The sequence below is a fragment of the Fusarium verticillioides genome, chromosome 4 (assembly GCF_000149555.1).
Source record: "Fusarium verticillioides 7600 chromosome 4, whole genome shotgun sequence".
Classification (NCBI taxonomy): Eukaryota; Fungi; Ascomycota; class Sordariomycetes; order Hypocreales; family Nectriaceae; genus Fusarium; species Fusarium verticillioides.
The window spans coordinates 4,210,612-4,236,033 of NC_031678.1; the positions used below are offsets into that span (position 1 = coordinate 4,210,612).

At 45.3% G+C, this 25,422-nt stretch overlaps 9 protein-coding genes across 9 annotated transcripts; 5 read left to right on the forward strand and 4 right to left on the reverse strand.

Moving 5' to 3' along the window:
* Positions 1–510: 510 nt before the first annotated feature.
* FVEG_12509 (hypothetical protein) lies at positions 511–2,371 on the reverse strand (the record flags this gene model as incomplete). The annotated part of the gene is made up of 7 exons (XM_018901851.1): positions 511–644; positions 703–1,102; positions 1,159–1,225; positions 1,294–1,397; positions 1,458–1,751; positions 1,802–1,872; positions 1,954–2,371. The coding sequence occupies 7 exons, from the start codon at positions 2,369–2,371 to the stop codon at positions 511–513; spliced, it is 1,488 nt and encodes a 495-aa protein (XP_018760438.1).
* A 655-nt stretch (positions 2,372–3,026) lies between these two features.
* On the forward strand, positions 3,027–4,874 carry FVEG_17284 (hypothetical protein; the record flags this gene model as incomplete). The annotated part of the gene is made up of 5 exons (XM_018906536.1): positions 3,027–3,173; positions 3,243–4,003; positions 4,119–4,494; positions 4,552–4,656; positions 4,719–4,874. The coding sequence occupies 5 exons, from the start codon at positions 3,027–3,029 to the stop codon at positions 4,872–4,874; spliced, it is 1,545 nt and encodes a 514-aa protein (XP_018760439.1).
* Positions 4,875–4,899: 25 nt separating this feature from the next.
* Positions 4,900–6,700, reverse strand: FVEG_12510 (hypothetical protein; the record flags this gene model as incomplete). Its single annotated transcript, XM_018901852.1, has 7 exons — positions 4,900–5,126; positions 5,176–5,392; positions 5,450–5,526; positions 5,607–6,233; positions 6,298–6,469; positions 6,522–6,620; positions 6,677–6,700. 7 exons carry the CDS (start codon positions 6,698–6,700, stop codon positions 4,900–4,902), a joined length of 1,443 nt encoding a protein of 480 aa, XP_018760440.1.
* Positions 6,701–7,402: 702 nt separating this feature from the next.
* FVEG_12511 (dihydroflavonol-4-reductase) lies at positions 7,403–8,536 on the forward strand (the record flags this gene model as incomplete). Its single annotated transcript, XM_018901853.1, has 3 exons — positions 7,403–7,422; positions 7,487–7,727; positions 7,781–8,536. 3 exons carry the CDS (start codon positions 7,403–7,405, stop codon positions 8,534–8,536), a joined length of 1,017 nt encoding a protein of 338 aa, XP_018760441.1.
* Positions 8,537–9,713: 1,177 nt separating this feature from the next.
* Positions 9,714–10,324, forward strand: FVEG_17285 (hypothetical protein; the record flags this gene model as incomplete). Its single annotated transcript, XM_018906537.1, has 2 exons — positions 9,714–10,237; positions 10,270–10,324. The coding sequence occupies 2 exons, from the start codon at positions 9,714–9,716 to the stop codon at positions 10,322–10,324; spliced, it is 579 nt and encodes a 192-aa protein (XP_018760442.1).
* A 1,241-nt stretch (positions 10,325–11,565) lies between these two features.
* On the reverse strand, positions 11,566–13,158 carry FVEG_12512 (hypothetical protein; the record flags this gene model as incomplete). The annotated part of the gene is made up of 5 exons (XM_018901854.1): positions 11,566–11,898; positions 11,956–12,143; positions 12,197–12,266; positions 12,315–12,920; positions 12,973–13,158. The coding sequence occupies 5 exons, from the start codon at positions 13,156–13,158 to the stop codon at positions 11,566–11,568; spliced, it is 1,383 nt and encodes a 460-aa protein (XP_018760443.1).
* A 613-nt stretch (positions 13,159–13,771) lies between these two features.
* Positions 13,772–16,215, reverse strand: FVEG_12513 (hypothetical protein; the record flags this gene model as incomplete). The annotated part of the gene is made up of 5 exons (XM_018901855.1): positions 13,772–14,756; positions 14,806–14,936; positions 14,989–15,318; positions 15,372–15,761; positions 15,820–16,215. 5 exons carry the CDS (start codon positions 16,213–16,215, stop codon positions 13,772–13,774), a joined length of 2,232 nt encoding a protein of 743 aa, XP_018760444.1.
* Positions 16,216–18,107: 1,892 nt separating this feature from the next.
* FVEG_12514 (hypothetical protein) lies at positions 18,108–18,817 on the forward strand (the record flags this gene model as incomplete). Its single annotated transcript, XM_018901856.1, has 3 exons — positions 18,108–18,475; positions 18,541–18,610; positions 18,707–18,817. The coding sequence occupies 3 exons, from the start codon at positions 18,108–18,110 to the stop codon at positions 18,815–18,817; spliced, it is 549 nt and encodes a 182-aa protein (XP_018760445.1).
* A 777-nt stretch (positions 18,818–19,594) lies between these two features.
* Positions 19,595–20,005, forward strand: FVEG_12515 (hypothetical protein; the record flags this gene model as incomplete). The annotated part of the gene is made up of 1 exon (XM_018901857.1): positions 19,595–20,005. One exon carries the CDS (start codon positions 19,595–19,597, stop codon positions 20,003–20,005), a length of 411 nt encoding a protein of 136 aa, XP_018760446.1.
* Positions 20,006–25,422: the final 5,417 nt, after the last annotated feature.

Consider the following 25,422-nt stretch of genomic DNA (forward strand, 5'->3'; position numbering starts at 1 on the left):
AGCCAGTCAAGCGACCATGGATCATAAGTTCGTCCAGTTCCCCGCAATCCGGAAATTCCGAGCCCAAGAACCACGATAGAGACACGCGTCAAGTGAACGATGGCCAGAGTCCAGGTTGGACTCTACATTATGTCGACTAGTGTGGTGTTGGATTGCGGGGGCTCGGTTATAGCGGCAAGCTACGAACGATGCCAGGCCTACATTGGCGGACTAGTCAGGCGATTTCGGCTTAATAATAAGGAGCGACAAGAAAAGCAAACCTTTCTGGTTCCGGAGAATCCGAGGAATTAGTGATCTGTTCCCTATAAACCTATAAGCCAAGCTGTAAAGAGACCAGCTTAATTATAAACAGTTTCATTCTTTACTTCTACTTGAAAACTTATTAAAAATTAAGGGATATAAAGATAAATTAATAATAGAGGATTAGGTTCTGCTTGTTCCTTTATGATGTCTTACTAATTATATGCTTAGCTAGCTGTAAAAAGCAGTTAGATAAGAGAAACTTAGAATCTAGATAGGAAAGAAGCCGCCCTTTGCACTGATTGTTACCACTCGATCCTCAGTAAATTCATTGATGCATGCAGAGCCCCCAAAACGGCCATAGCCAGAAGCCTTTTGCCCTCCAAGTGGGAGATGAGGCTCATCTAAGTCAGGAATTGTCAATAATTTAGGCTTTCTTGAATCGAGTCTTTATAGACTCACCATGAACGGTTGCTCCGTTGATGTGGCAGGATCCGCTGCGGATCCTGCGGCCAACTGCCAAAGCCTCGGAGATATTCTCGCTGAAGACAGAACAAACGAGACCATACTCTGTGTCATTAGCAAGATCAACAGCCTCTTGGGTTGTTTCAAACTCAAAAAGTGACACCATGGGCCCAAAAGATTCCTGGTAGTAGACGTCCATCCCTTTGCTTACGCCCTCAAGCACAATGGGTTGGACGACTGCACCTTCAAACCCGGGTTTGCCGCCTCGCACTTTGGCACCCTTAGAGAGTGCATCTATAACCAACTTCTCGACACGGGTTCCGGCTGTCGGGCTGATCAGAGAGCCAAGGGTCGCGGTGCCATCTTTGGATGGGTCAGCAGCACGCATTGAGTTGATCTGTGACATTACGGGTCAGCTAGGTAGACATCACATTCAGAGCAGCTATCACTGACCTTGATAGCGAAAAGCTCTGCAAACTTTGCAAATATCGATTTGTGCACAATGATTCGTTCAGTAGACCTAAAATTACAAGCAAGTCTGAGTACAGCGTTTGAGGAGAGGAGGAGGCTCGTTTTTTGTTCTCTTACATGCAAATTTGGCCTTGGTGTTGCATTGCACCAAAGGCGGCTGCTCGTACAGCTTCTTCCAGATTTGCGTCTTTCAAAATCACCATCGGTGCCTTGCCTCCGAGCTGCCAGGAATCAAAGCATTAGCTTCCGTTCTGTAACAGAAACCACTATTGTTAACTCACTTCGAGAATGGCAGGTTTCAGATATCTTGCGCACACAGTAGCAATCATTCGACCAACGGCTGTTGAGCCAGTGAAGTTGACGCGTTGAACAGCTGAGTGGCCGATCATAGTCTCCGTGACCGATGGCGCCACGTTGCGTGGACAACATATGTAGTTCAGGACACCGTCAGGCAGCCCCGCTTCCAAAAAAGCATCAACTATAAGATATTGCGTGTATGGGCTGGCTTCAGATGCTTTTAGCACCGCTGTATTGCCACAGACAATCGGGATCACGAAAGCTCGCGTTCCTAGAATCTAGGTGGCTCTAGTCAGAATACCATCATGACACAGATTGATCTACTCACAATCGGAGCATTCCAAGGTGCGATTCCTAGAACCACACCGCACGGCTCTTTGAATATCATGGCAGTAGTTCCTGAATTTGAACCCGGGCTCAGAACATGATCCCAACAAGCGGAATAGATCACTGGCAGTCTTGGAATAATGGGAGACACACCTCTGCTGTTACTTTGCAAAAGCTCGCCTTTAATTTGCGTTGCCATCGCAGCAGCCTCGTGGATTAGCTGAACGCAGGTTTCGATATTGAATGATGCCCAGCTCTTTTTGGCGCCTGTCTCCTGCACCATTGCCGCAGCGATCTCGTCACTGCGCTTTCTGATAATATCGGCGGCCTTGAGCATGATTGTACGTCTCTCAAGCGGAGTACTGTCCCGCCATGTCTCAAAGGCCACTTCGGCGGCTTTGACTGCTTCGAGGGCATCGCTCTCATCTGCAGAAGGAGCTAAATGAATTTCTCTCTGGCTGATTGGGTCAAGAACAGGAAATGAGCGCGGCACAGGCGTCCTCTGTCCATTAATAATAAGGCCAAATTTGGTATTGTTACTACCGTGATTCATCCCGATGTCTTCTGGCATGGTTTAAAGGCCGGGCGAAATAGATTCTAGAATGTAAAGAACAGTGGTCTTTATCCCTAGAAGTCGACGTAAAGGTAAATAAAGATTGTGACTACGGCCAATGGTCACACAGGCATCAATATAAAAAAAGATAACGAGGAGACCTACTCCGCTCAACACAGCTACAAGGCTCTAGACATGGAAGAGAGTCAGGTCGGGATTTCCGAAAACCTTTGTGGCCCGGCTCACTGTCGAGGTAACTTAAGTGGCACCCTACGCGGATATTCCGGTTGCAAATCTAATCTTCCCCGCAATCCGGAAATGCGCTTCCCCGGATTTCCCCAGATTGAATGTCTGGGAGATCACGGCGGTAGTTGCGGGGCTCCTTGAAGCTTCTACCATTTCGTTGACTTGCGTTGTGTTAGGCAGATATGGTCTCCAGTGATCGCAGTTAAAAACAGGGTATTGGCCCCTCCCTGATGTCCTACTTGTATTCTCATTACGCAACTCACAACATTACACTCTCATCTTGATTATATTTCTATACTCGAGTGCACTATTCTCCAGGCTCTCTCTGCAAGGACAAGCTCAAAGCCACAAGTCTCAACTGCAAATAACACTTCTAGCCCACAACTCAGACATCGATACCAGTGCACTTTTCTCTACTGGGGGACTCATGGAGAAAGATAACGAAACCGCTCATGGTGAACACCGTGAAGGGGACGACCTCAAGACTCTAGCTGCCGCGGCCTCTTCTGTCAAGTTGAACAGTCGAGGTATTGTCTTGTTTCCTCGACCTACCAATGATCCCAATGACCCCCTTGTATGTCTATCCTGTGCTTGAAACTTTAGGAAATTTGTATCTGACAGCCATGCGATCCAAACTATGCAGAATTGGTCAGCTCTTGAGAAGTACTCGACTTACTTGACGGTGTGCTTTTTCACGTTCCTTGCCACCATGAACGCATCCAACTTCACCGTCGCCGTCAAACCTCTTTCTGCAGAGTTCCATCGAACCCCTACCGAAGCGGGATACCTCGTTTGCTTCAATGTGCTTTGGCTGGGAGTCGGAAACATTTTTTGGGTTCCCTTGATGCGTGTTATTGGAAAGCGCCCGGTATATCTTGTAGCGCTTCTGCTCCTGATGGGTTGTAATATTTGGTCTTTCGAGACGCATTCCTACGGAAGCCTTCTTGCAGCTCGAATCATTTCTGGCTTCGCAGCTTCGGCATCCGACGCGACAGTCCCTTCGCTTGTCACAGACCTGTTCTTCATCCATGAGCGCGGCCATTGTATGATGATCTTTCATATGGCGCTGAGTTCAGGTTTCTTCCTCGGTCCGCTTATCTGCTCCTGGGTGACGCAGGATATCGACTGGCGGTGGACTTGCGGTATTCTTAGCATCGCAGCGGGACTGACCTTCATCGTTGGTGTTTTCACGATTCGCGAGTCACAATATCCTCGTGACAAGGTGGATTTTAGTCTTCCGATTGAATCATATAAGGTCAAGAGAGGCTTCTTATCTCAGCTGAGTCTCACTCATGGCTATGACTCGAACGCTTCTTTTGTCGGTACATTTCTACGAATCCTCACCTTGGTAGCCTATCCACCTGTTTTATGGACAGGACTAACAGTTGGTGCTTTCGTTGGCTGGTAGGCCTCACCTAACAATGTTTATATGTTCCGAGTTTCTCTTCATTTCTATTTTGTCTTTAAAGAAGCTGAATGAACTTGGGGTATTTGTTAGAACTAATACGAGATCCTACAGGAACCTGGTTGTTCAACTGACGGCATCTTCAACCTTCACAAAACCGCCATACAATTGGCATATTGGCATGGTTGGTATACTGGGAGTGTCTGGGTTCATTGGTGCCGTGTTTGCGTTCTTCATAGGAGGCAAACTCATTGACATCCTTGCAATTCGAATGACAAAACGTAACCGAGGTCGACATGAACCAGAATACCGACTGCCAGCGATCATTGTCCCAGCCGTAATTGGCCCCATGGGTGTTCTTATATTCGGTCTCTGTATAGCACACCACACCAACTGGGTTGGTTCCGCATTTGGCTATGCAATGGAGGGCTTTGGCCTCACCGCTGTGTCCAATGTGGCTGTGACATATGCTGTGGATTGCTACCCAGAGGTTAGTGATAATAATGCAACTTAATCTACATCTTTTGGCTGATTCATGTCCATTTAGCTTGCGGGTGAGGCTCTCGTCGTCATCTTCATCATCAGAAACTCGGTTGGAACGATTCTGGCACTTTACACAACAAAGTGGCAGGAGGGAACAGGCGTACAGAATGTAAGATGCCTATCTAATATCCTTATCAGCTTATTACGCCTGCTGCTAACACGTTGTTCTAGGCATTTGGACAGATGGTTGGGCTGCAGTATTTTCTGATCCTTATCGTGGTCCCTATGTATATGTTTGGGAAGAGAATTCGCGCTTGGACGGCTACATTTGGTCCTGCAAAGTATATCTCTTTTAAGGGACCAAATGAGATAGCCTCTCCCCAGTAGAAGAGTCCAGTATTTAGTAACTTACTTACTCCACATAAGATACATGAGCCACCTCTGCCTTTTCAACTCGCTTTTGCTCAAGAGTAATCAGTGTCTCAGGACGCTCTCGCTGCGTGAGTTCTGGAATGCGGCAAACGACCAGACCTGGGTTCTGTATAAAGATCTGGTCCATATCCTCGAGGGTACGACGAGCGGTTTCAGGATACAAGAAGTAAACGATCGGGAAGTAGGAGTAGCAAAAGCCAGCAAATACTGTCCTTAGTCAGCGGTTTGTTCGGTGGCACAGCTACTAGACACCTACAGAGGAAGAAGCCCCAATTGAGATTGTCAACGCCAGTCTTGGTGAATTGAGTGACGATGAAGCCACCCATCCAGTTAGTGGCTGTGGCCGCTGCAGCTCCCCGCGTGCGCCAGCCGAGAGAGTTGACTTCCGAGTTGAACACCCATGGGACTTTGGCAAAGCTAGTACCGTAACAGAAGTAGTAAATAAAGAAGAAGGCAGTGGTGACTTCGCCGAGCTACGGAGGATATTAGCTGTTTATCTTCAATTTGGGTGTCTCTGATCCACGACGTACCCTCTCCTTCATGCTTGGGTTATGCTTAGCGCCGAGAAGAGTCATGGATACAATCATGTAGCACGAGCCCATCGTCGCTGCTCCATAAAGCATCATCCTAGGAGGGTCAGTAAGTTAACGGTATTCGTGGGCTAGGTATAGGCTTGCTTTCGGCGACCGAAGCGGTCAATGATGAACAGACAGCAGATAGCGGCAAATAGGTAGATAGTGCCATTGACACCAGTGAGAAGGCGACTTCGGCGTGCGCTGTAGCCAAGAACCTGCTGTAACATGGTAGGGAGGTAGTAACCGAGAGCGTTGACACCCGAGAACTGCTGCATAAATTGTGTACCACACGACAGTAGGATCCTGCGAAGGTTTTGAGTCTTGTCACGACACCTGAGCATATCAATCATGGATACGGTCTCATTGCGCTCTTGCTGGATTGTCGCTTGGATTGATCTGAACTCTGTCACGACTTCGACATCCTCGGTGGTCGCGTTACTGCCAGCAAGTCGTGCTATGACCACAAGAGCCTCCTCGTGTCGGTCCTTGAGCATCAGCCATCTAGGAGAATCGGGGACAAAGAGCAGCGCAACGGCGATGACGCAGGGGAACAGGAGCTGGAAGCCGAGGGGGAAACGCCACTGGATAGGGCCGCTTCGAACACCGAGGGCGTAGTTCATCCAATTGGCGAGGCAAAAGGCGGCGGTATTACAAAGGGACTGCACGACAACGAGTTTACCTCGAACGCGAGGCTTAGAGCACTCAGCCTGATAGACGGGACAGGTTGATGAGGTAACGCCTACGAGCCAAGACGTGAGATTATGTTTCAACTTGCGTGGAGAAGATTAACGTTGGAGACATACCCATACCGAATCCGTTGATGACACGCCCGACTATCATCTGAGGAAGATGCCATGACACGATTTGTAGAACAGCGCCGATTATGTTGCTGAGGAGACCGACCCAGATGGTCTTCTTGCGCCCCAACTTGTCACCGCAAATAAAGGCAAAGATTGCCCCAAAGAAGGCGCCCAGCTATCGTGTAGTTGAGCACATGCACTGGTTCAGAGGTAAGCCTGTTACTTACTGCGAAGCAACTGGAAACGATTCCAGAGATACTCGCGACCTTAGTCTCGGGAAACCAGTACTTGAAGTCGGCTGAGATGAGAACGGATGAGAAAACACCCTGATGGACCGTCAATGACTGACTCCATGGACCTGATACTACATGGGCAAGCTTACCTGGTCGTAACCAAACCATGACATGGAGACTACGTCAACGCATCAGCATAGAGCTCATCATAGAGTGGCCGGGTCACTGACCAGCATTGACAAGTGTCACGCACACCAAAAGTGGCGTGCCCCTGAGATTACCCAAAGCCATTGAGTATCAGTCTTGTGAGGAGAAGAGAGTTGTGAGAGGACGACGATGAGATCGAACAACGGAGGAAGCGATGATCTGTTGCCATTTATAATAATCACAGGGACGCCATCTCTATATCAGGCGCCTTTGCCTGTTTCCAGACGATTGGGTTTGGGGTCTGGGGTATGATCTGGGGAACCTTGAGCTAATGAGGCGTTGTGCGGGGAAATTAATCAGACAACCCATCGGCTGATACACGCTTCGGCGTAGACTGCGTGATAGTAGCGAGGGAGGAACGAAATCCGGGTAGCATTAACCGCTTCGACACAAGCTAGTCTAGTATTAGTCTCGGTATGGGCAAGCGTTATTGGCGGCGGGGATAGGCGGCAGAGCGCCCGCGTCTCTATTATCGGCTAGCTAGCGGGGTAAGGCGGCACATTGAACCGACAGTCAAGACATGAGAGCTCATCATGTGGTGAGACACAAGTAATACGGATAGTGGCACGGTAAAGATAATAAAGCCGCATTATGTAAAATTATAATGATAACTTGCAATTCTTTCTTCCTTTATCATTGATACTATTGAGCAAATCCTGTCTAAGATGATGTCTTCGCCTCCTGCAATGTTCGTCGAAACATACATTTCTCTCACACTATTATAAAACGACTGACTGACCTTGACTCATTAGACAATACGTGTTGGTCACTGGTGCCACCGGGTTCATTGGCGCGCATGTTGTCGACCAACTTCTTTCGCGTGGTATAAAAGTCCGCGGGGCTACTCGATCATTATCTAAAGGCAAGGCGATGATTGATGCGAGGCCTGAGTTTCAAGGGAAACTTGATTTCGTTCAGATTGACGACTTTGAGAATCCGGGAGGGTTTGTGGAGGCCATCCAGGGCATTGATGCGGTTATTCATGTTGCAAGTGTACGTGCTATAAAAGACCAGCATATTGTTGCGCAGATTTTGATCTCATCTAGCCTTTCACGTATGACACCAGAGATAATGAGAAGGAGTTGGTTATACCAGCCATCAATGGTGTTGATTCCATCCTCAAAGCGGCAGCTACTTCGCCGGAAGTAAAGCGCGTCGTCATCACGTCTTCCTTTGCATCCGTCCTTGATGCTGGGCGCAAGGCACCACCGTACTTCACTTATACCGGCGATGACTGGAACCCTCTGTCATACGAAGAGTCGATTGGCCCGGAAACAAGTGCTGTAATAGCATACCGTGGATCCAAGAAATTTGCAGAACTCAAAGCTTGGGACTTCATGGTTAAAGAGAACCCCTCTTTCGACCTAGTCACCCTTTGCCCGCCTATGACGTTCGGTCCCATACGACATCCCGTTACGAACGTCGACGCGCTGAATGAGTCAAACAAAATGCTCTTCAAAATAGCCTGCGGCGAGAGTCCGCTCCCAGTTGCGAGGGTGCCATTCTGGATCGACGTTCGCGACCTTGCGAAAGCTCACGTGGAGGCACTCTTGCGGCCTGAGGCTGGCGGGAAGCGATACATTCCAGCATCTCCTGAGAGATTTACATACAGCAAGGCTGCCAGCATCATTACTTGGCATCTTGCCTGGGCAGATAATGTATCGAGTGAGGTGCAGGTTCCCGATGAGTCTCATGGTGTGGATGGGGAGACGGCTGGGCGGGAGTTAGGTCTTGATTATATACCTTTTACAAGGACTGTTATCGACTTGATTACGCAAGTTAGGGGCATACACAAGTCATGATTATTCGACCTGGTTGACATAACACTAAATGGAGAAAACCCGCTAAAGGTACAAACTATAGTTCAGCCTGTGTTTGACATTGCCCTATGGGATTTATAAGGGTCTCCCTCCTTATGTTAGCCCAGTTTTCTTATAATACAAGAGCGTAACTTACTTCTAATCTTCTACATGTAATACACTGAGATACTAAATATCTTGCTAATAAAAAGAAAGTCCTCAACCTCAGCACTGCTTGATAGGGAACGTTTAACACGTTCAAGGCTTAGAAGATAACTCGACACAGGCCGGCGCAAGCAGAAGGCGGGTATAGGCGGGTATAGGCGGCATTAGTAACCGGAACGGTGTTACCTGGCCTAGAGCAATTTAGTGACTGGAGTGAGTTTAGTAATTGTAATATAGGATACCCTATCTGAGCAGTTGAATAATAACGCAAGACAAGAAGATACTTAACCTACTGGCTCTTGGTAAAAAAGACATAGAATATGCTCAGATTGCAAAAGGGCAATGACCTGTTTTAATAAACGATTTTGCCAAGGCCTGCATTGAATGTAAAATTTGGCGACAAGGTACCCTATCAGGATCTTATCAGACTCTGGCACATCACAATCAGTCCAGCCACTCAGATCTCCCATTTCGGTATTGCTCAACGTCCAGCATCTTAGTCCTGTTAGTCTTTCCAATATGCCATTATCGTTCTCAGTATGCATTCCTCATATAAACACAAAAGAGAATTTATAACGGTTAATACTGCTGATGCATAACCGGTGTATTGTAAATCCGGCCCGCTGAGTGCGGGGTGCAATTGTTTTCACCATACATTATTTACTGTATTATTCTTTTTGTCAACCGTGTTCACGTTCCATAATTGAACATGAGCTTCAATCGGCAGAGAGTCGCGTTGGCATGTACTTATTGCCGCCACCGGTAAGCTGTGTGCCATCGAAGACGGAGGCGTAAGTTGCTGAGCTGCAGTAGGAAACGGCGATGTGACGCCACCAAGCCAAGATGCAATAACTGCACCAGGTCAGGAGCGGACTGTCATTACGATGATGGCCCCTCACAAAGGTATAGCCATGCTACCACCTGCTCCAGACGCAGAGTCTAACGGTTGCTTTACAGAATCGATGCTTCTGGGGGCACAAAAGAAATCATAAGTCGGTTGAAAGATATCAAAGACATGCTGGGTGAGCAACAACAGCACTTAACAGCCTTGGCATCCCAGAACCATTCTCAGCCAGCGTCTCGGGTCAGTTCATCGCCAGGCGCTGTATCAAATGCAAACCGTGGATCAATAATCAGTGCTTCCGTGATTGGGACGCAAGCCGCCGAAGACGAGCCTCTGCATTTCTCCTCGGTTTTAAGAGAGCCGCTGGACGTAGCATCCGAACCGATGAATATTCCGGCCGAGCACAAGACCTCTTCAAGTTACCTCCTAGGTCTCCCAGCCGTGAAAATGCTAGTGGGTGAGTATCCAACAAACCTATTCTTCCTCCTAGAGACCCAGACTCCTCTGCCACCGGAGCTGTCTCCAGAACAGTCGCAGAATCCGCTGCCACCTTTTCAGGTTGATCGATCGGTGCTTGACCACCTAGTTGCCACCTTCTTCTCTTCGGTGCACGTTAGCCATCCAGTACTCGACCAGGCAGAGTTTACGGAAATCTACGAAAGGTTCCTGGATAAGGGAGCAAACTCGAGCACTGAGTCAGCTTTATGCATGACAGTCTTTGCTCTAGGTGCCGTCTCCGGTCAACCGATAAGATCATGCCATCCACAAACTTCACCCAATAGTACAGGATATATGAGATATGCTCTACCAACGCTAATGCTTCGCTCATTATGGTTGTTTTCCTTCGACCTCACATTAGCTCAGGCACTTGTCTTGGCGAGTGTCTACTTTGCATATATTGTCCGTCCGCTTCACAGTTGGCGACTCATATACTTGGCTACTAATCTATTACAACTCAAGCTTTCAAGGTCAGTACTACGTACCATAAGCTAGCTAATCGCTAAGAAAACCAGCTTAGATTGCCAAAAGCAAACACTCAATACAGAGGTCGATATACTGCGGTTGTTTTGGTCTTGCTTCATCGTTGAATGCGACAGACTTGCTGAGCTAGAGCTCCCCAGAAGCAGTCTTCAGCAATTGACAGATGATGCAAACCTACCGCAATGTGGGAACTTAGATGATCTTCACATGACAGCCTATTTAGCCGAGATATCCATTCGACGGCTTCTGAACCGTATACACAACTCCCTGTACCCAAGAAGACCAAATACTCTCAACACGTCTCTTTCATCAACCTCACTTATGACACCAGAAGAGTTCTCTATCGACGAGCTAACTTCAATCACCTCTGTTTGTGAAGAACTGCACCGTCAACTCGACCTATGGCACGCAGCCATCCCCGAGCCGTTTCGACCACCACTGAATTTTGAAGAAATAGAGAATGATAGGATATCGATATTGAGAATTCGGTATTATGCCGCCAAGCATATTATTTACCGACCTTTTGTTCTTCATGTTACAACGCACACGAGCCCACACGTCTCGAGTGTGATTGCCGAAAAGGCAGGGATTTGCATCGAAAGTTGCAGTTTATATCTTTACCACACCTCTAAGATTCTTCGCGCTCCAAGTCAATACACATGGACTTTCGCATTGTCGTAAGTATCCTCTATCAGGTCACAATGTCTTATACTAAATCACCGAATCAGGTCGCTTGGGGCGGTGATCATACTGACATTATCATCGCTCAATCCTGAGCTCCGGCACTTTGTTCCTGATATAGAGAGTCTCCAAACTCTGGCCATCGATAACTTGAGTCAATGGAATGTTTCCAGTATCTCTGACGTTTTGGCAATACTTAAGGAGATAAGGAGGAAGACACGTCTTCGAACAAGAGTCTGAAAGATTCATGATCTTGATATCGGTTGTTTATCTGGTCGTCCGCATTTTATTTCACATTGCTATGAAAGAGACCAAGGTGTGAAAACATCTCAATGAATAGATGAGAGTCACGAATCAAATGTTAGAGCTCGCCACCCGTGGGCTGCGCGATAATCTTCAACCCAATTTCAGATGACCAGAACTTGCCATCAGGATAAGTATACTTTTCAAGCGCCTCATCAGTGTAGCCTGTAGAGTAGCCTGGTGATAATGGCGTGACGTAGTGAGTATTGACAATCTTTGAGGGATGTCGCAAGTTCTCGCGGTGGCTGTCGGCGTTTTCCAGCATTGACTTGCGCCCACTGATAGCAACATAGTCAATCGTGCTGAGATGGGACGTGAGTTCTGTCAAGCCCATTGCACCATTGTGTGGAACGCATGGGATATTGAACTTGAGGGCCATCAGCATGACCGCCTAGAACGAGAATCATTAGCTTGGGACGTGAATCAACTGTAACTATTCAGGACTCACAAGACATTCGTTAACGCTACCAAGTCTAACAGCATCGATTTGGACAACGTCAGTTGCTTCAGCTTGCAGTAACTGCTTGAAAGTGACTCTGTTTTGTGCTGCCTCGCCGGTTGCAACACCAACGCCATACGGCTTCAGCGCCTTGCGAATAGCTGCGTGTCCGAGCACGTCGTCTGGATTTGTTGGCTCTACAAGGGATCAGGAATGTATGTCTAGTTGACTGAGGGAGGTTGAGGCATACCTTCAATAAAAACAGGCTTGAACTCCACCAAATGCTTCATGTACTCAATGGCCTCAGGCACGCTCCATACCTATTCCGACGTCAGTGATAGCTGTCATGAAGCGGAGTGATCACTTGCCTGATTAGCATCAATCATGATCTGGTAGTCATTACCGTAACCCAGGACGTCTCTCACAGCAGACAATCTTTCTCTATCAGCCTCGATGCTGGTCCCGACTTTGAACTTGAAGACCTTATAACCCTGCGCCAATGTCTCATGCAGTACCTCTTTCATCCTATCACCAGAGAACGCCATCCATCCGGCGGATGTCGTATAGGCTGGTACGGCAATATTGTCGAATGCCTCCTTCAAGCGTTCCTCCTTGCCTTTAGCAGTCTTTTGAAGCATAGCGATGGCCTCTTCTGGTGTAATGACGTCGGTGATATACCTGAAATCGATGCAGCGGACAATCTCCTCAGGATTCATCTCACATACGATCTGCCACACAGGAAGACCTAATATCTTGCCCCAGAGATCCCAGACGGCATTTAGTACGCCAGCAACAGCCAAATGCGTCACGCTCTTCTCAGGACCGATCCATCTGTATTGGGAGTCGGAGACCATATATCGCCAGGTCTTGCCCATGTTCCGAGTCAACTCATGCATTGTGTTTCCAACTACGCGTTTAGCGAAGATGTCAAGAGCCATGCAAATAAGCTCGCTTCCGCGACCGTTGCTGAAAGCCTATGTGACTATTAGTAGCATTTATGAGGGTGTCGACAATAACAGGACTGACAATGCCTTCACCGATCAAATCACGGTGATTGGTATGAAGTTGGATATATGGATGCGACCCATTCGTGCCAACATGCATAGCGTCTGATCCAACTCCGTCTAGACTAGTGGGGAATCTGATGTCGGTAACGGTGAAGCTGGTGATGGTGACATCATCAACTTCTAACGGTGTCTTTGAGGATGGCATTGTAGCGGCGTAGAAAGGATGGTTCTGGTTTTTCAAGGTTGAAACCTACAATTTGTTTTATAAATCATTTTGTAGCAATGAGGGTCCTTTTAAAGAGCTTATAGCTTGTCCCATTAATGGCGATGAGAATGCGGAAGCTAGATCCGCAATGTGACGTTAGAGGATTGCGGGGTTCTGTACAGAGCAGCGGGCTTATCTGCCGACTATCCCCGTCAGCTCTGACTGCATGCTTAGCTGTTCCTTACTCTCCTGACAATAGCGGCCCTAATGTGGTTAGACAAAAGGATCGGACAAACGTTTATATAAAACACAAATCAATAAGCTAACCAGTCTGCCTATAGTGCTTCCTGGCACAGATGTTCAGGTCTGAGATCTGGTCTGTGATATCAAGAAATTAATAAAATTATATTAAAGAAAGGGGATTATCACTTATTCGTAAAATTATTTAAAAAATAAAGTAATATTAATTTCTCAAATTATAATAATTATATAAAAACTTATAAAAACTTTTAATTTTATTACTTTAATAAAAAAATTATCTATAAAAAGATATAACTAGCTATTGACTTTATTACTTTCTTTAAATAGTTTTAAATACCCAGCCTTAAATTAACTAATTGCTAAAAGTCCGAAAGTTCAATTTCTGAGAAGCTCCAAGCACAGGATCTTTCTTAGTCAGTCCGCAAGTCTTTTCCTGAGTGGCCTCATACAAGATTTCATAATCAGCATAGATAGGTGGGATCCCCTTTTCGTCGTTGTCTGGAGAAGTCTGAGGCTTGCCAGTTCCTCCAAAGACAGAGATAGTAGTGTTCGGGAAGTCCTCGGCAGGTCTCTCAAAACCTCCAATCTGCACAAACTTCCATCGCAGGTGGTTCTGGAGATAAGTTTTGACTTTGCCTACCTCAGTTGTATCGATGTGTTTGAAGCCGCTGTCGAGCGCCTGGGAAATGATGGGAATGGTGAGAAGAACTTGAGCCCGGGAGAGTACCTTTTTGTCTTTCTGGGAAGCGCAATTGGAGCAAGTCTCAGTGGAGGGAGCCATTCCAGCGAATGAGTACACCTGGCCGATCAAGTTTTCTTCGTCTCGGAACGTCGTGTCGGGATCATCGCCGTTGCCGCCAAGCCAGAACTGGATAGAATAGGAACTTCCATTCAGAGCATACCGATCGTAAACCACATTGATAAGGTAGTCGTTCCAGGTCTGATGCTTAACGTTATCGCGCCCGAAGAACTCGATCTGCTCCTTTTTGTCTTTGCTTTCGAAGACTTTCCTGGAATACTTCTGAGGGCTGGGGTAGAGGTCCTCGATATGCTTTTTAAGGTCAATCTTGAACTGATCCTCCTTTAAAACCTCCTTTTCAGGATCAATTGCGCCTGGCTGAGGGATGAGATCATCATACTGGTAGCCCAACTTAGTCCAGTCTCGGGCATCATCTGACGTCCAGTACCCAGTCGCCGGATTATTGGTTTTCTCGCGGTGGAAAGGGAGGAGAGGATCATCCTTCTTCTTGTCCTTAACATACTGCTGGGTATGGACCCCGTTGAACCAGGTTTCCCAGTTCAAACACTGCCACATGGAAAGCAAGCGATCGATATTACTGAGTAGTGTTAGCAAGGAGCGAGTTTCGTCCGAGAAGCTCTACTTACCAATGATGGAGCCAAAAGATGGGGTCAAATGCCGACACTGGAACATCTGACATGTGACCAAGACCCCATCCTCCTTTCTGGTCAGGCTTCTTTGGATCACGAAGCTTGGCATTTGAACCGCCGGTAAGGTTCTGTTCAACAAGTCAATACCTCATCAATCGGTTGCGAGCGGCGATAACTTACATGTACGTTGTTGTGGATATACTCCAGCGAAAGATAGCCAGTGCTTATTTCACGAGCACTCTCATTCCACCATTTGGTGCTGGAAAAGGTCTCCCAGGTGTCCGTATACTTTGGGGAGAACAGACGATTGACAGCATCGGACAGTGTGCCGGGACCCCGAAAATTCTTCCCCCTTTCATCTCCTTCTTTGTAGGGAGGATACCAGCCCTCCTCAAACGTGCTCAAAGTCTTGTTGGCTTCGTCGAAGTTATTGAAACCGGTAAGGCCCGTCCAAGTTACGCCATCGTCGCTTCGTAGACCATAGCGACTTGTCGCTGAGCATTTGCTCCACTAAGACATTATTTAGATGAGTTGGAGGCAATAGAAATGGAACGGAGCCTTACTGGCAGTATGACATCGGGTTTTCCCTCATCTCCCTTTTCAACATTGTCCGGGATATTCCACTGAGTCATGCCTGCTGGCATGTCTCCAAATGCTCTTGCGTTACCTTTGTCGTCTTTCATGGGATTCTTAAACTCGTAGAATGGATTCGTGACTCCTGTCTCTCCTCTGGTGTCGTAGGGAGGATAGGTAGTTATTACCGGGAAGCGAAAGATCTCTGGGAGAGCGTATTTTTGTCCGTGCTTCTTGCTGTACTTCTTACCAGCCCAGTCCCAATATGGAAGTCTCCATTCATTAGCTGCTTTCTCCCACTCAGGAGCGTCACTGGGGTCGAGCTTCCGCTCCTTCACCCAGTCCTTGATTTGGTCCTTCATATGAGTCCACACAAGTTGCTTAAATTACAAATCAGCAACGGACGGTCGTAAAGGCAAGAGAAATTATTGTACGTACCTCGAACAGCAGCATATAGGGTCGATGCCACGTCGCGAAGGTGATGGTGTTGTGCTCGCAGTATCCCCCGTAGGGATTAGCACCAGGAGGCAGTTTCTTGGGATTTTCGGGATCTTTGTTAGGAGGTTCAGCGCCATCCCATGGTTTCAGAGGGTATGCGTGGATGCCCGCGACCTGGAAGTAAGACAGCCTCTTATCAACTTCAAGCTCCTGGAAGCGATTAAGGGCGAGAACCATGAGAGTCCACTGTTTCTGTGTGAAGGCATTATCGGAGGGGAAGTAGTGGGATATCTCACGGCGGCAAGGAAGACCCGGAGCGTAGGGAATATTGTTGGTCTTACGCTTAGCATCTGAGGGGATGCCCGTAATGGGAAAGGTCTCGCCGGTGAAATCCATGATGATATAAGAAATATTCTTGCTTAAATGTGAAGATTGATATGAGTGATGAACAGTTTATTCATGGTTGTATCGCCGGTATTTATGGCTCCGAGATTAATCAAAAGCCTCGCTTGCGCAAAACTGGAATTCGGAGGTAGAAATGAGGTATCTGCAGCCAGAAGCTCTTCGCGCCGGCGCTGACTGAGACTAAGCCATGTGACGGCCATTGATACGAGTCGTGACTGGATCATCGGAGGTCTCGCTTTGCCAACATTCACGACGCTGTGCTGAATGTCTTTCAATGAAGCCATATTTGGATCTTTTAGAGCCATCAGCTAGCCACTGCCTAGGTCTAAACGATCTAGATTCACTAGTCGCCGCGGGAAGCCACTAGACTAGCCCGTTCCGTCACTTCAGCTGCTCGTTTGAGACATCACTAGCGCGTTTAGGCCCAAAATGGCCATTGCCACAGCGGCTAAGGCTGCTACTAACGAAGAATTAGTGGTTGTTCCAGCGAGCGTGGGTGCAGATATGTGCAGCGAACGTACAGTATACCGCCGTACATCATCCAACTGCGCTCCGATCGATGTTACTTGATAGTGGACAGCTGAATTATCATTACTGCGCTGTTGTCCAGCAGTGTGACAGTGATGGTATGTGATAACTTCGACTTCATGCCCTTCAAGACAGCCACGCTGGGTTGAAACTAATGGAAAAGTGTTAAGACACTGGACCCCGATTGAGCTTTCTAAAGAATCTCCCTACAGCTAAAGGGCTTCGTGGCTGGCTGTCTCTGATACAGCTTACTACTTAAAGATGGATTTCGTTATAGAGGAGATATTTCTTATCAGAATATTGTAAATTCACTACTCCTAACTCTTCATACAGTTGGAGTAGTCCCAACAGCTCTGCCCGTGGGCGAGTCGTAGGTCTAGGACTCGAATCTATGAAGGAAGACTGTGTAAAGCTAAAGCTAAAGGTAGAGTCTCGGGCAGATGTCGAGGCGTGGAATGTGTCTTCAGAATAAGTAATACTGCTCTCAGGTAACTGACCTTGCCAATTCTGTGAAGTTCTAAATAGCAGCCAGCGGTAGGTTGTTCGCCAAGTTAATCCACGATGTGATAGCATATGCATGAGCAGTATGTAAGCGTCATCCAATCCATTTTGCCGTGTTGGTGCAGCTGCTATGTGACAGCTGAATACTATTCCCAATCCCATCTGCCAAGTTCCAACACATACTGACTAACAGAAGCATCAGAGCGGCGCCTGACTATCTAAGGAATTGACAATCTAAGCACACTAATGTAATCCTGTCACAATCACCCCGCATGGGCGGCCGACGACAACGCTAGTCTAAGATAACATACACAACATAGCCTAGCCCGCAAAAGGAAAGAACCTCCCGATGCCCGATCTAGCCAGATGTGTCCAATATTGGCCCACTTGTACTTTTCAGTTAGCCACAGAAGCGGCCGTTGATATGTAAAACACCTCGGCAGATTCCACTCCGTATCTATATCCTATCATCACTGAGGCTTCAGCGACAGAGTACTAGGCTAGAAGCAATATCTGTTATCGCTTGTTTAAAATATTACCCTAACTCGTAAGAAAGCAAATCGCAAGCTTCTATTCTAGATGTAGACGAAAAGTCTCGTCCGCAAGACGTCTAAGTGATACTCGTGGCTGGCTGAAAGCTGCCTGCATATGTGCAAAATGAAAGTGTTATTCTACACTGTCGGTGCAGTTTAGAAGGCGTCTATTTGCTAAGTGATAGCATTGCAGATATACGTACATTAATGAGATTTAAAGTATAAATATTCCACAGATCCCCATCATTATTAACAGTCATCGCAGATTCAACTTTTATAATCTTCTTTAAATAACAACTATCCAACGTGAACACTACTACAATGGCTGCTGTAGCTCAATCCAACGCTGTAAGCTATGAGACTTTCGAGAAGCTCGTGGCCTCTCAGAATGGCGGCCAACTTCCTTCAGACCTCGAGAGCTTTTATAAATATATACTTGCCCAGCCTGATGGTCCGTCGGACTTAGCTTCCTTAGCTGCCACCACCGCAACCAAGGCAGACATCACCAGCAATACTGCTGATGCTGCCGCTCCTGAGGTAAAGGCAGCGGGTTTCAGAAACGAGACCTCAGCGAACGGTAGTGTCATCAACCTCTGGGTTTACCAACGTGTCTATATCAACGCCCTTGGTAAAACGTGTACCATTAACATGGGCGGTGTCACACCGGGCTTTCCTGGTGGAGCAACATTGTAAGCTAATCGATATCCATCCGCTGATATGAAATGACGTTATGCTAATGAGAGCGTTCCTATAGTGGCACGCTGTTATATGACGATGAAAGTGATCTCAGTGGTGATTGTGATGTTGTTTTCACTGGTTTTATTGTAAGTTTCCTTCTTTATACTTATTTATAATATTCCCTTTTATCTGAAGTTTCACGGATATCGAGAAAACAGAGTACTAATTCAAATATCCTCTAGTCCTACTTCGCCCTTTACTTCCGCAGGAACAATAACCTTTTCGCCACCTACCAGTCAGGCAATGTCGGGTGGGCGACTGGTGTTGCAGGTGGTTCAGGCAATTGGGCTTAATGCGATGGCAATATTTCCAAATGTGTATTTACAAGTCCAATACACGTAGACAACTTCGAGAATATTCCCATAAATCTATTTCGCCATGTTTTGCTCCCGGTCTCATAATCTTATTCATCAGCTATCTTCTTGAAGGAGGCGCGTTTGTTGTAGACTGTAGATAAGGTAGCCTCTGCTTTGAGGATAATGGCTTTGCAGTTTTGCAACAGCTCTTTGAATTCAGCGCAGCCTGTAAGGTCAAGGGCGTGGGCCATTTTGGGCAAAGGTGATTGAGAGATGTTTGCTTAAGTACGCCAGTTTAAACAACTTGCGATATTGTAGGTAGTGCGGGGAAGCAACAGCAGAAGGGCAGATGACCCAGTCTATATTGAGGCCTAACAGACCTCATCAGCCGCTGACGGAACAGGCCTGCTGCGCCACAAAGGACTGTCGAATCGACCCCTCGTGTGGCAGTACAAGCCTCTGATACAAAGATATCCTAGTGTTGGTCAGATGAGATAAAACCCCTCTTATAATAGAGAGCGCCGGAGGGATCTTAGAGAACACAACGCTTATCATTTTTGGTCTCCACAGTTGGCCCTTTCTTGAAGAACTTATTATTCTAGCCATTGAATTCAACACCTTCCTGAATACCGTTTTTACGAGTGCAAAGCAGTTCTGCTTGATTCGATTTTTTTATTAACTCCCTGACCTTGGTTTAGATAGCTAGTTGATTAGGCGCACTATAAGTCCAGGTCTGACTAAAAGTCGTTGTTTTACACACCAACACTTTTCCAAATGGCGGAAATCTTCGGCGTTGTTTCGGGGGCCATAGGCGTTACAGCTATCTTCAAGCAATGTGTGGAATGCTTTGAATATATCCAGCTGGGCCGGCATTTCAGCCGTGACTTTGGACGGTACCGACTGAAGCTGAAGATTGTGAAACGCTGGCTGGATCGTTGGGGTGAAGGCGTCAGTATCGACAAAAACCCTCGGCTCAACGCCCCAGAGCTGGACGACACGCTGGCCCGGGAAATCAAGGCCATCCTCGAGGAGATAGTGCTGCCCTTCCAGACAATCAACAAGTCCTCTAAGCGCTATGAGATCACAGCGTCCAAGGAAGATCTCGAATGCCTCGGCAATGAGAACCTGGAGCCAGTATTTCAACGCCGTAATACGCGATGCGCCAGAGGTTCGTGGCCAGGGTAGAAAGAGCCCAGCTTTGCAAAGAAGACAGCATGGGCGTTCTACGACGCTAAAAACTTAGGGTTAGGATAGGGTTAGTATTAACTATCTAAGCTATCTTTACCCTTGTAGTTTTACTCTAGCTAAAGTCTAGCTAATAAAAGAGAAAAGTGAAGATTTTCTAAAAAGAAAGGAAATAAAGAGATAGAAATAGAGATAGAGATAGAAAGAGAGGAGAGATATAGAGAGTAAAAAGAGATAAAAAGAGAGATAGAAATAGATAAATAAGGAAATAGGCTTAAAAAGGTATAGCCTATAAGGTAAAAAAGAGATATAGCTAATAAAGCTAATAGAAAGGGATATAGCTAAAGAAGCTAAAAAAGAAAGAGATAGCTAGAAAAGCTAGTAAAGAGGGATATAGCTAGGAAGCTAAATAGAGGGGATATAAGGCTATAGTAGCCTAAAAAGGGTCTAGGAAGACCTTCTAGAAGTATTCCAGGCTAACCTAGCTAGGCCTACAAGGATTTCTCTAGCTATAAAAGCTGCTAAGATAGCCCTGGTTTTAGTTAAGGTCAGGCCTATAGTAGCATCTAGCTAGGCAGCTGCTAGGGGGCCTACAAGCTCTTAGAGCTTCTTATAGGTCTTAGCGGTCTCTAGGTCCATAAGGCCGCCTGCAGAGATAATAATAGGCTAGAAAAAGGCTCCTAGAAACCTATATTTCTAGCGTTTTTCTTCTGCAGCCTCTGCAAGGGTGCTATAAGGGTCCTCTCTAGCTAAATCCTTAGAAATAGTAACAATTTAGATATTATAGAAATACTGGCTTGTTCCTAGGGTTACAGCTAGATTAGCCTTAAGGCTAGTTTCCTTATTTACTAAAAGTTCTTTTTCTACCTCTAGAGCAGGCTAGCTACTTAAGGCTCTATAAAAGGCCCCTATAACCTTATTATGCCTTACAATCTACCTTCTATTAGCGCCCTTACAGGTATCTTTATAGCCTAGGGCTGCTATAGCCCCGCAAGCGCTACAGGGCAAGCTAAGAGGCTTAATAAAGTAGAAAAGCCTGCTTCTTAAGGCTTTTATAATCTTAGAGTCTATAAAAGATAGGTCTTTTTTTATAAGTAAGACTCTAAGCTACTTATAGCCTAGGTAGTTAGCGTTTTCTAGCCTAGCTTACTTATAGCTAGTAAGTAGGTCTTAAAAGAAGCTCTTTAACCTAGCCTTATTTACCTCTCTTAGTACTTCCTAGACTGTTTTTCCTAGCCTAGGGCCTGTATCTATAAGGGGCTTTATTCTGATTTTTTCTAGGATAGGTTTAGAGGCTTTTTTAGCTACCTAATATAACTATATAGCTAGCTCCTGGTATAGGGGGATTCTAAGACCTCCCTCTTTAACTAAGAGAGCTATCAGGTCTAGGCTAGGCTCCTTAGGGCAGTTACTAGGGCTTCTAGCTAATAAGGCTATAATAGCCTGCCTAATTAGGTTATCAGTTTCCTCCTACAGGTCTTCTAGACCTATAGGGTCTAGCTACCTCTATAAATACCTTAAAAGGAGCTATATACTTCCCCTAAAAAGGAGCAAAGCATACTGCTTAGGTAGGTCTTAAAGGGCTAGTAAGGCCTCTTTTAAAGTCCTTATTTTCCCTTCTAGGAAGGCTCTTTTTAGCGCTATAGGGCCTATAAAGGAGCCTAGGGCCTTAATTCCTTCCTCTTTTAAGTCTCTTATAACTATTTCCTTACTTTTTACTAGGTTAAGCTAGAAAGGGGACCTAGAGAAGACCTTCCTAGCTATATCTAGGGTACTATAAGAAGCCAGGTTAAGGATATAGAGGTTATCTAGGTATACTACTAGGGCAGCTTTTAGCAGCTTAGTAGCTAAGGCCTCTAAGGTAGGTTAAAGGGCTAGGGAGAATAGAAAGGGGCCTAGGGGGTCACCTTACCTAACTCCCTTAAAGGAGGCTAAAAAACCCCCTTTTTCTATAATTAAGAGAGAGGGGCTATTATAGGCCTAAGCTGCTGCCTTATAGAAGGTAGGGGCATAAGTAGCTACTAAAGCTGCTATAGATGCTCTATCTACTAAGTTAAAGGCATTAGTAAAGTCTATAGAGGTTAGATACTAGAAATCAGCACTATTAGGGCCTAAAATAGCCTCTTTTAAAAGGAAGATAGCTAGTTTAATGCCTCCTAGGCTGTTTATACCTAGCTAGAAAGGTAGTAGCATCTCTAACCTATAGGAAGTTATAAGGATCGCTTTTATAGCTACCTTATAGATAAGGTCCCCTATAGCTATAGGCCTAATCCCGCTACCTGGCTTTTCTAGGCCTATAAGGCGGCTAGTATATAAAAGGTCAGCTCCTAGGGCTGTACCCTGACAGATCATATTAGCTAGTAGCCTAAGGAAGGCTATTATAGGAGAATCCTCCTTAGCTACTACTAGGTCTAGTAAGGGTCTAGTCTAGCCGCTAAGGCCAGGGGCTTTTTCCTTCCCTATTAACCTAATAGCTTTTATAATAGCCTTAAGTATAATTAGCTAGCCAGGTCTTAGGCAGGTCCTGCCCTGGAAAGGGTCTACAGCACTAATAGGGTGCTTTTCTAGTAGTATAGCCCTATTTTTAGCTATATTAAGCGCTACTAAAGTAGGGTCTATAAGAGCCCTAGTAGCCCGGCCTAGGTAGCCTCTTTCTAGTAGCTTAGTAGCCTTTTTAGCTAGGCTATATACTATAGGAAGTCTAGCTATATTAAGGCAGTCTTAGGGCTACTATAAAGGCTGTAGGGTCTCTAGGGTAGGGATAGTAATAGGATAGGACTTTAATAAAGTGCCTAAGCCTCCTTTCTATAGCCCTAGCCCTAGGATCCTAGAGAAAAGAAGGAAGTATAATAAAGACCTTTCTATAGGCCTTTTTAAGAAAGCTTTAGCGGCTTTATAGGCTATAGCTATAAAGAGAGTAGCCTGCCTAGCATATAGCCTCTTTTCTAGTATAGGGACCTTTAAAAAAGCTAGTAGCTTCTTTATAGGTGCCTTTTTTAAGATAGGGGCTATAGCTTGGTAATATAGCTGCTCTAGGGTAGGCTCTTCCTGGTAACTAAAAGAGGAGGAATAGCTTAAAAAAGACTCTCTTCTTAGCCTAGGTTAATTTTCCTAGTCTAGGGTATAATAAAGAGTATTTTTGCCTTTTTCTACAGTAAAAGCCCTATAGGGAGCCTTATAAGAGGCCCTAATAAAGGGTCTTCCCTTACCCTTATAGCTTAAAGACCATAGACTAGCCTCTAAGCCTAACCTAGCCCTAGGAAGGTTATCTAGGGAAGGATCCGTCTCTAAGGGGTCTATAGTCTCTGCTTGGGGGTCTAGGGTAGCCTCTTCCTCTTAGGGGTCTAGGGTAACCTCTTCCTCTTAAGGGTCTGCTTAAGGATTTTCCTCTTAAGAGTCTAGGGTAGCCTCTTCCTCTTAAGGGTCTAGGGTAGCCTCTTCCTCTTGAGGGTCTAGGGTAGCCTCTTATAGGTCCTCTTGAGGGTCTTCTGTATTGGCTGAAAAGCTGCTGCAGCTTGTAATTGACCTTAATCTTGACCTAGGCGGTGGGGTCCTAGCTGGCCTTTTCCTTCTTATAGAGGCCTTGTTACTAGAAGTCAGATCCTGACTAGCCCGATTAGGACTAGTGCCAGGCTCTGATTGGCTAGCAAAAAAGGCACTAGTAGTCCTAGTAGCTATATAGGTCCTTGGCCTAGGTAAGGTAGAAGTGTGGCTTTTACCTTCTATGCTATAGATCTTGGCGCAATAGGTCTTTATGCCGTGCAAGCCACGGCAGGCTGTGGCGCAGTAAGGGCAGCTAACTAAGCCAAGTGGCTAGAGCTGCTTATCTGTATAGGTCTCGGCAGGGTGTTTTTTCCGGATATGCTCTAGAATATCAGTATAGAGGCCCTTATAGGTAGGGCAGCTATAGGAAGGCATAGGTATAGGGTAGGTTATAAAAAGAGGGTATAGGGTAGGTAGCTAGAAAAGAGCATATAGGGTAGGTAAGATAGCTTAAGATAAAAGAGAGATAAGCTAGATAAATAGCTATAGAAATAGAAAAGATAAGTATAAAAAAGATAAAAAGAAAAGAGGTTATAAAAAAGATAAAAAGAGAAAAAGAAAAAAAGAGATATTATATAGCTAGAAAGAGATTTCTAGTATATTCTTTTTATTTTATTTCTAGCCTAACCCCTAACCCTATCCCAGCTGCATGGCGGATACAGCTCTGAATCTAATGGCTTTCCTATATAAAAAAAAAAGACGCTAATAAAATAATAACCTGAATCCATTGCACCTTAACAGATTCAGGTTACCTATAGGTTTTTATTAGTAAAATGCATTTTAAGTAGATATATTGATTTATTACTTTAAGGGAAGCTTATATATGGCTTGCTAGCCTTTAAAAATTATTTTTATAGCATTACGACTGGTTTAAAGTTTAAGTTAATTAATTAATTAAAGTTAATAGACCGGGATCTAGCAGGCTATATTAGTTATTAGATATAGCTAAGGTTTAGCAGTAGCTATTAATTATCTATAAGGTTAAGGCAAGGGTAAAGAGGTAGATAATAATTAAGGTTTTATATTATAGTAATAGTAGAGGTAAGTTTAATAGGGGTCTAAGGAAGATAAGTAAATAGTTAGAAAAATAACTAGCTATCTATATTAGATAAAAACTAAAGATATTTAGCTATAATATTACTATTTATTAAATTAACTAAGTACCTATTTATAATTTATATAGTATACTATTATATATATATTACTAAGGAGGTTAAATCGTATTTAAAGAAGCACTATAAGAGTATTAAAGTAGCAGTTAAAAGAGAGATTACCTAGCAAGTTAGGGATTTACCTGGTATAATTAATAATAAAAAAGGGTTATTAATATAGCTAACGCTACTGCTAATAATTAACCTAATCCTATATATCTACCTGCTAGTCCTTAATAACTTAGGTTATAGCAAGGAAGGGTATTAGACTGTAGTTAGTACCCTATAAGGTATGCAGGAGTATTACTATAAGGAATACAGTTAAAGTAACCTATATAAGAGAGGCAGAAGTTAGTAAATACAGAGGATATAGGCCTAGCTAGTCCTATAGTATACTAGCATCTAAAGCCAGCAGTTTTTTAGTAATAGGCTAGCCAGTAGTTAGTTTAAGGTTAGGTTTAGGGCGCCAGCTACCTAGATAGCTGATAAGGCTGCTATAATAGAGCGGATAGTGCGTACTATAGAGTAGAAGTAAGAGCAGTTTAAGCAAGAGGATAGAGAGTGTATTAAAACCACTAATATAAAGTTAGATATAAACGCGTAGTTAGAGTATATAGGATAGGCTAACTATTTACAGGGTTTAGATCTAGAAGCTATAAGACAGTTAATAGACCCAGTTAGTAAAGAAAAGCATATTTTACAGTTAATCTAAGACAGTATTAT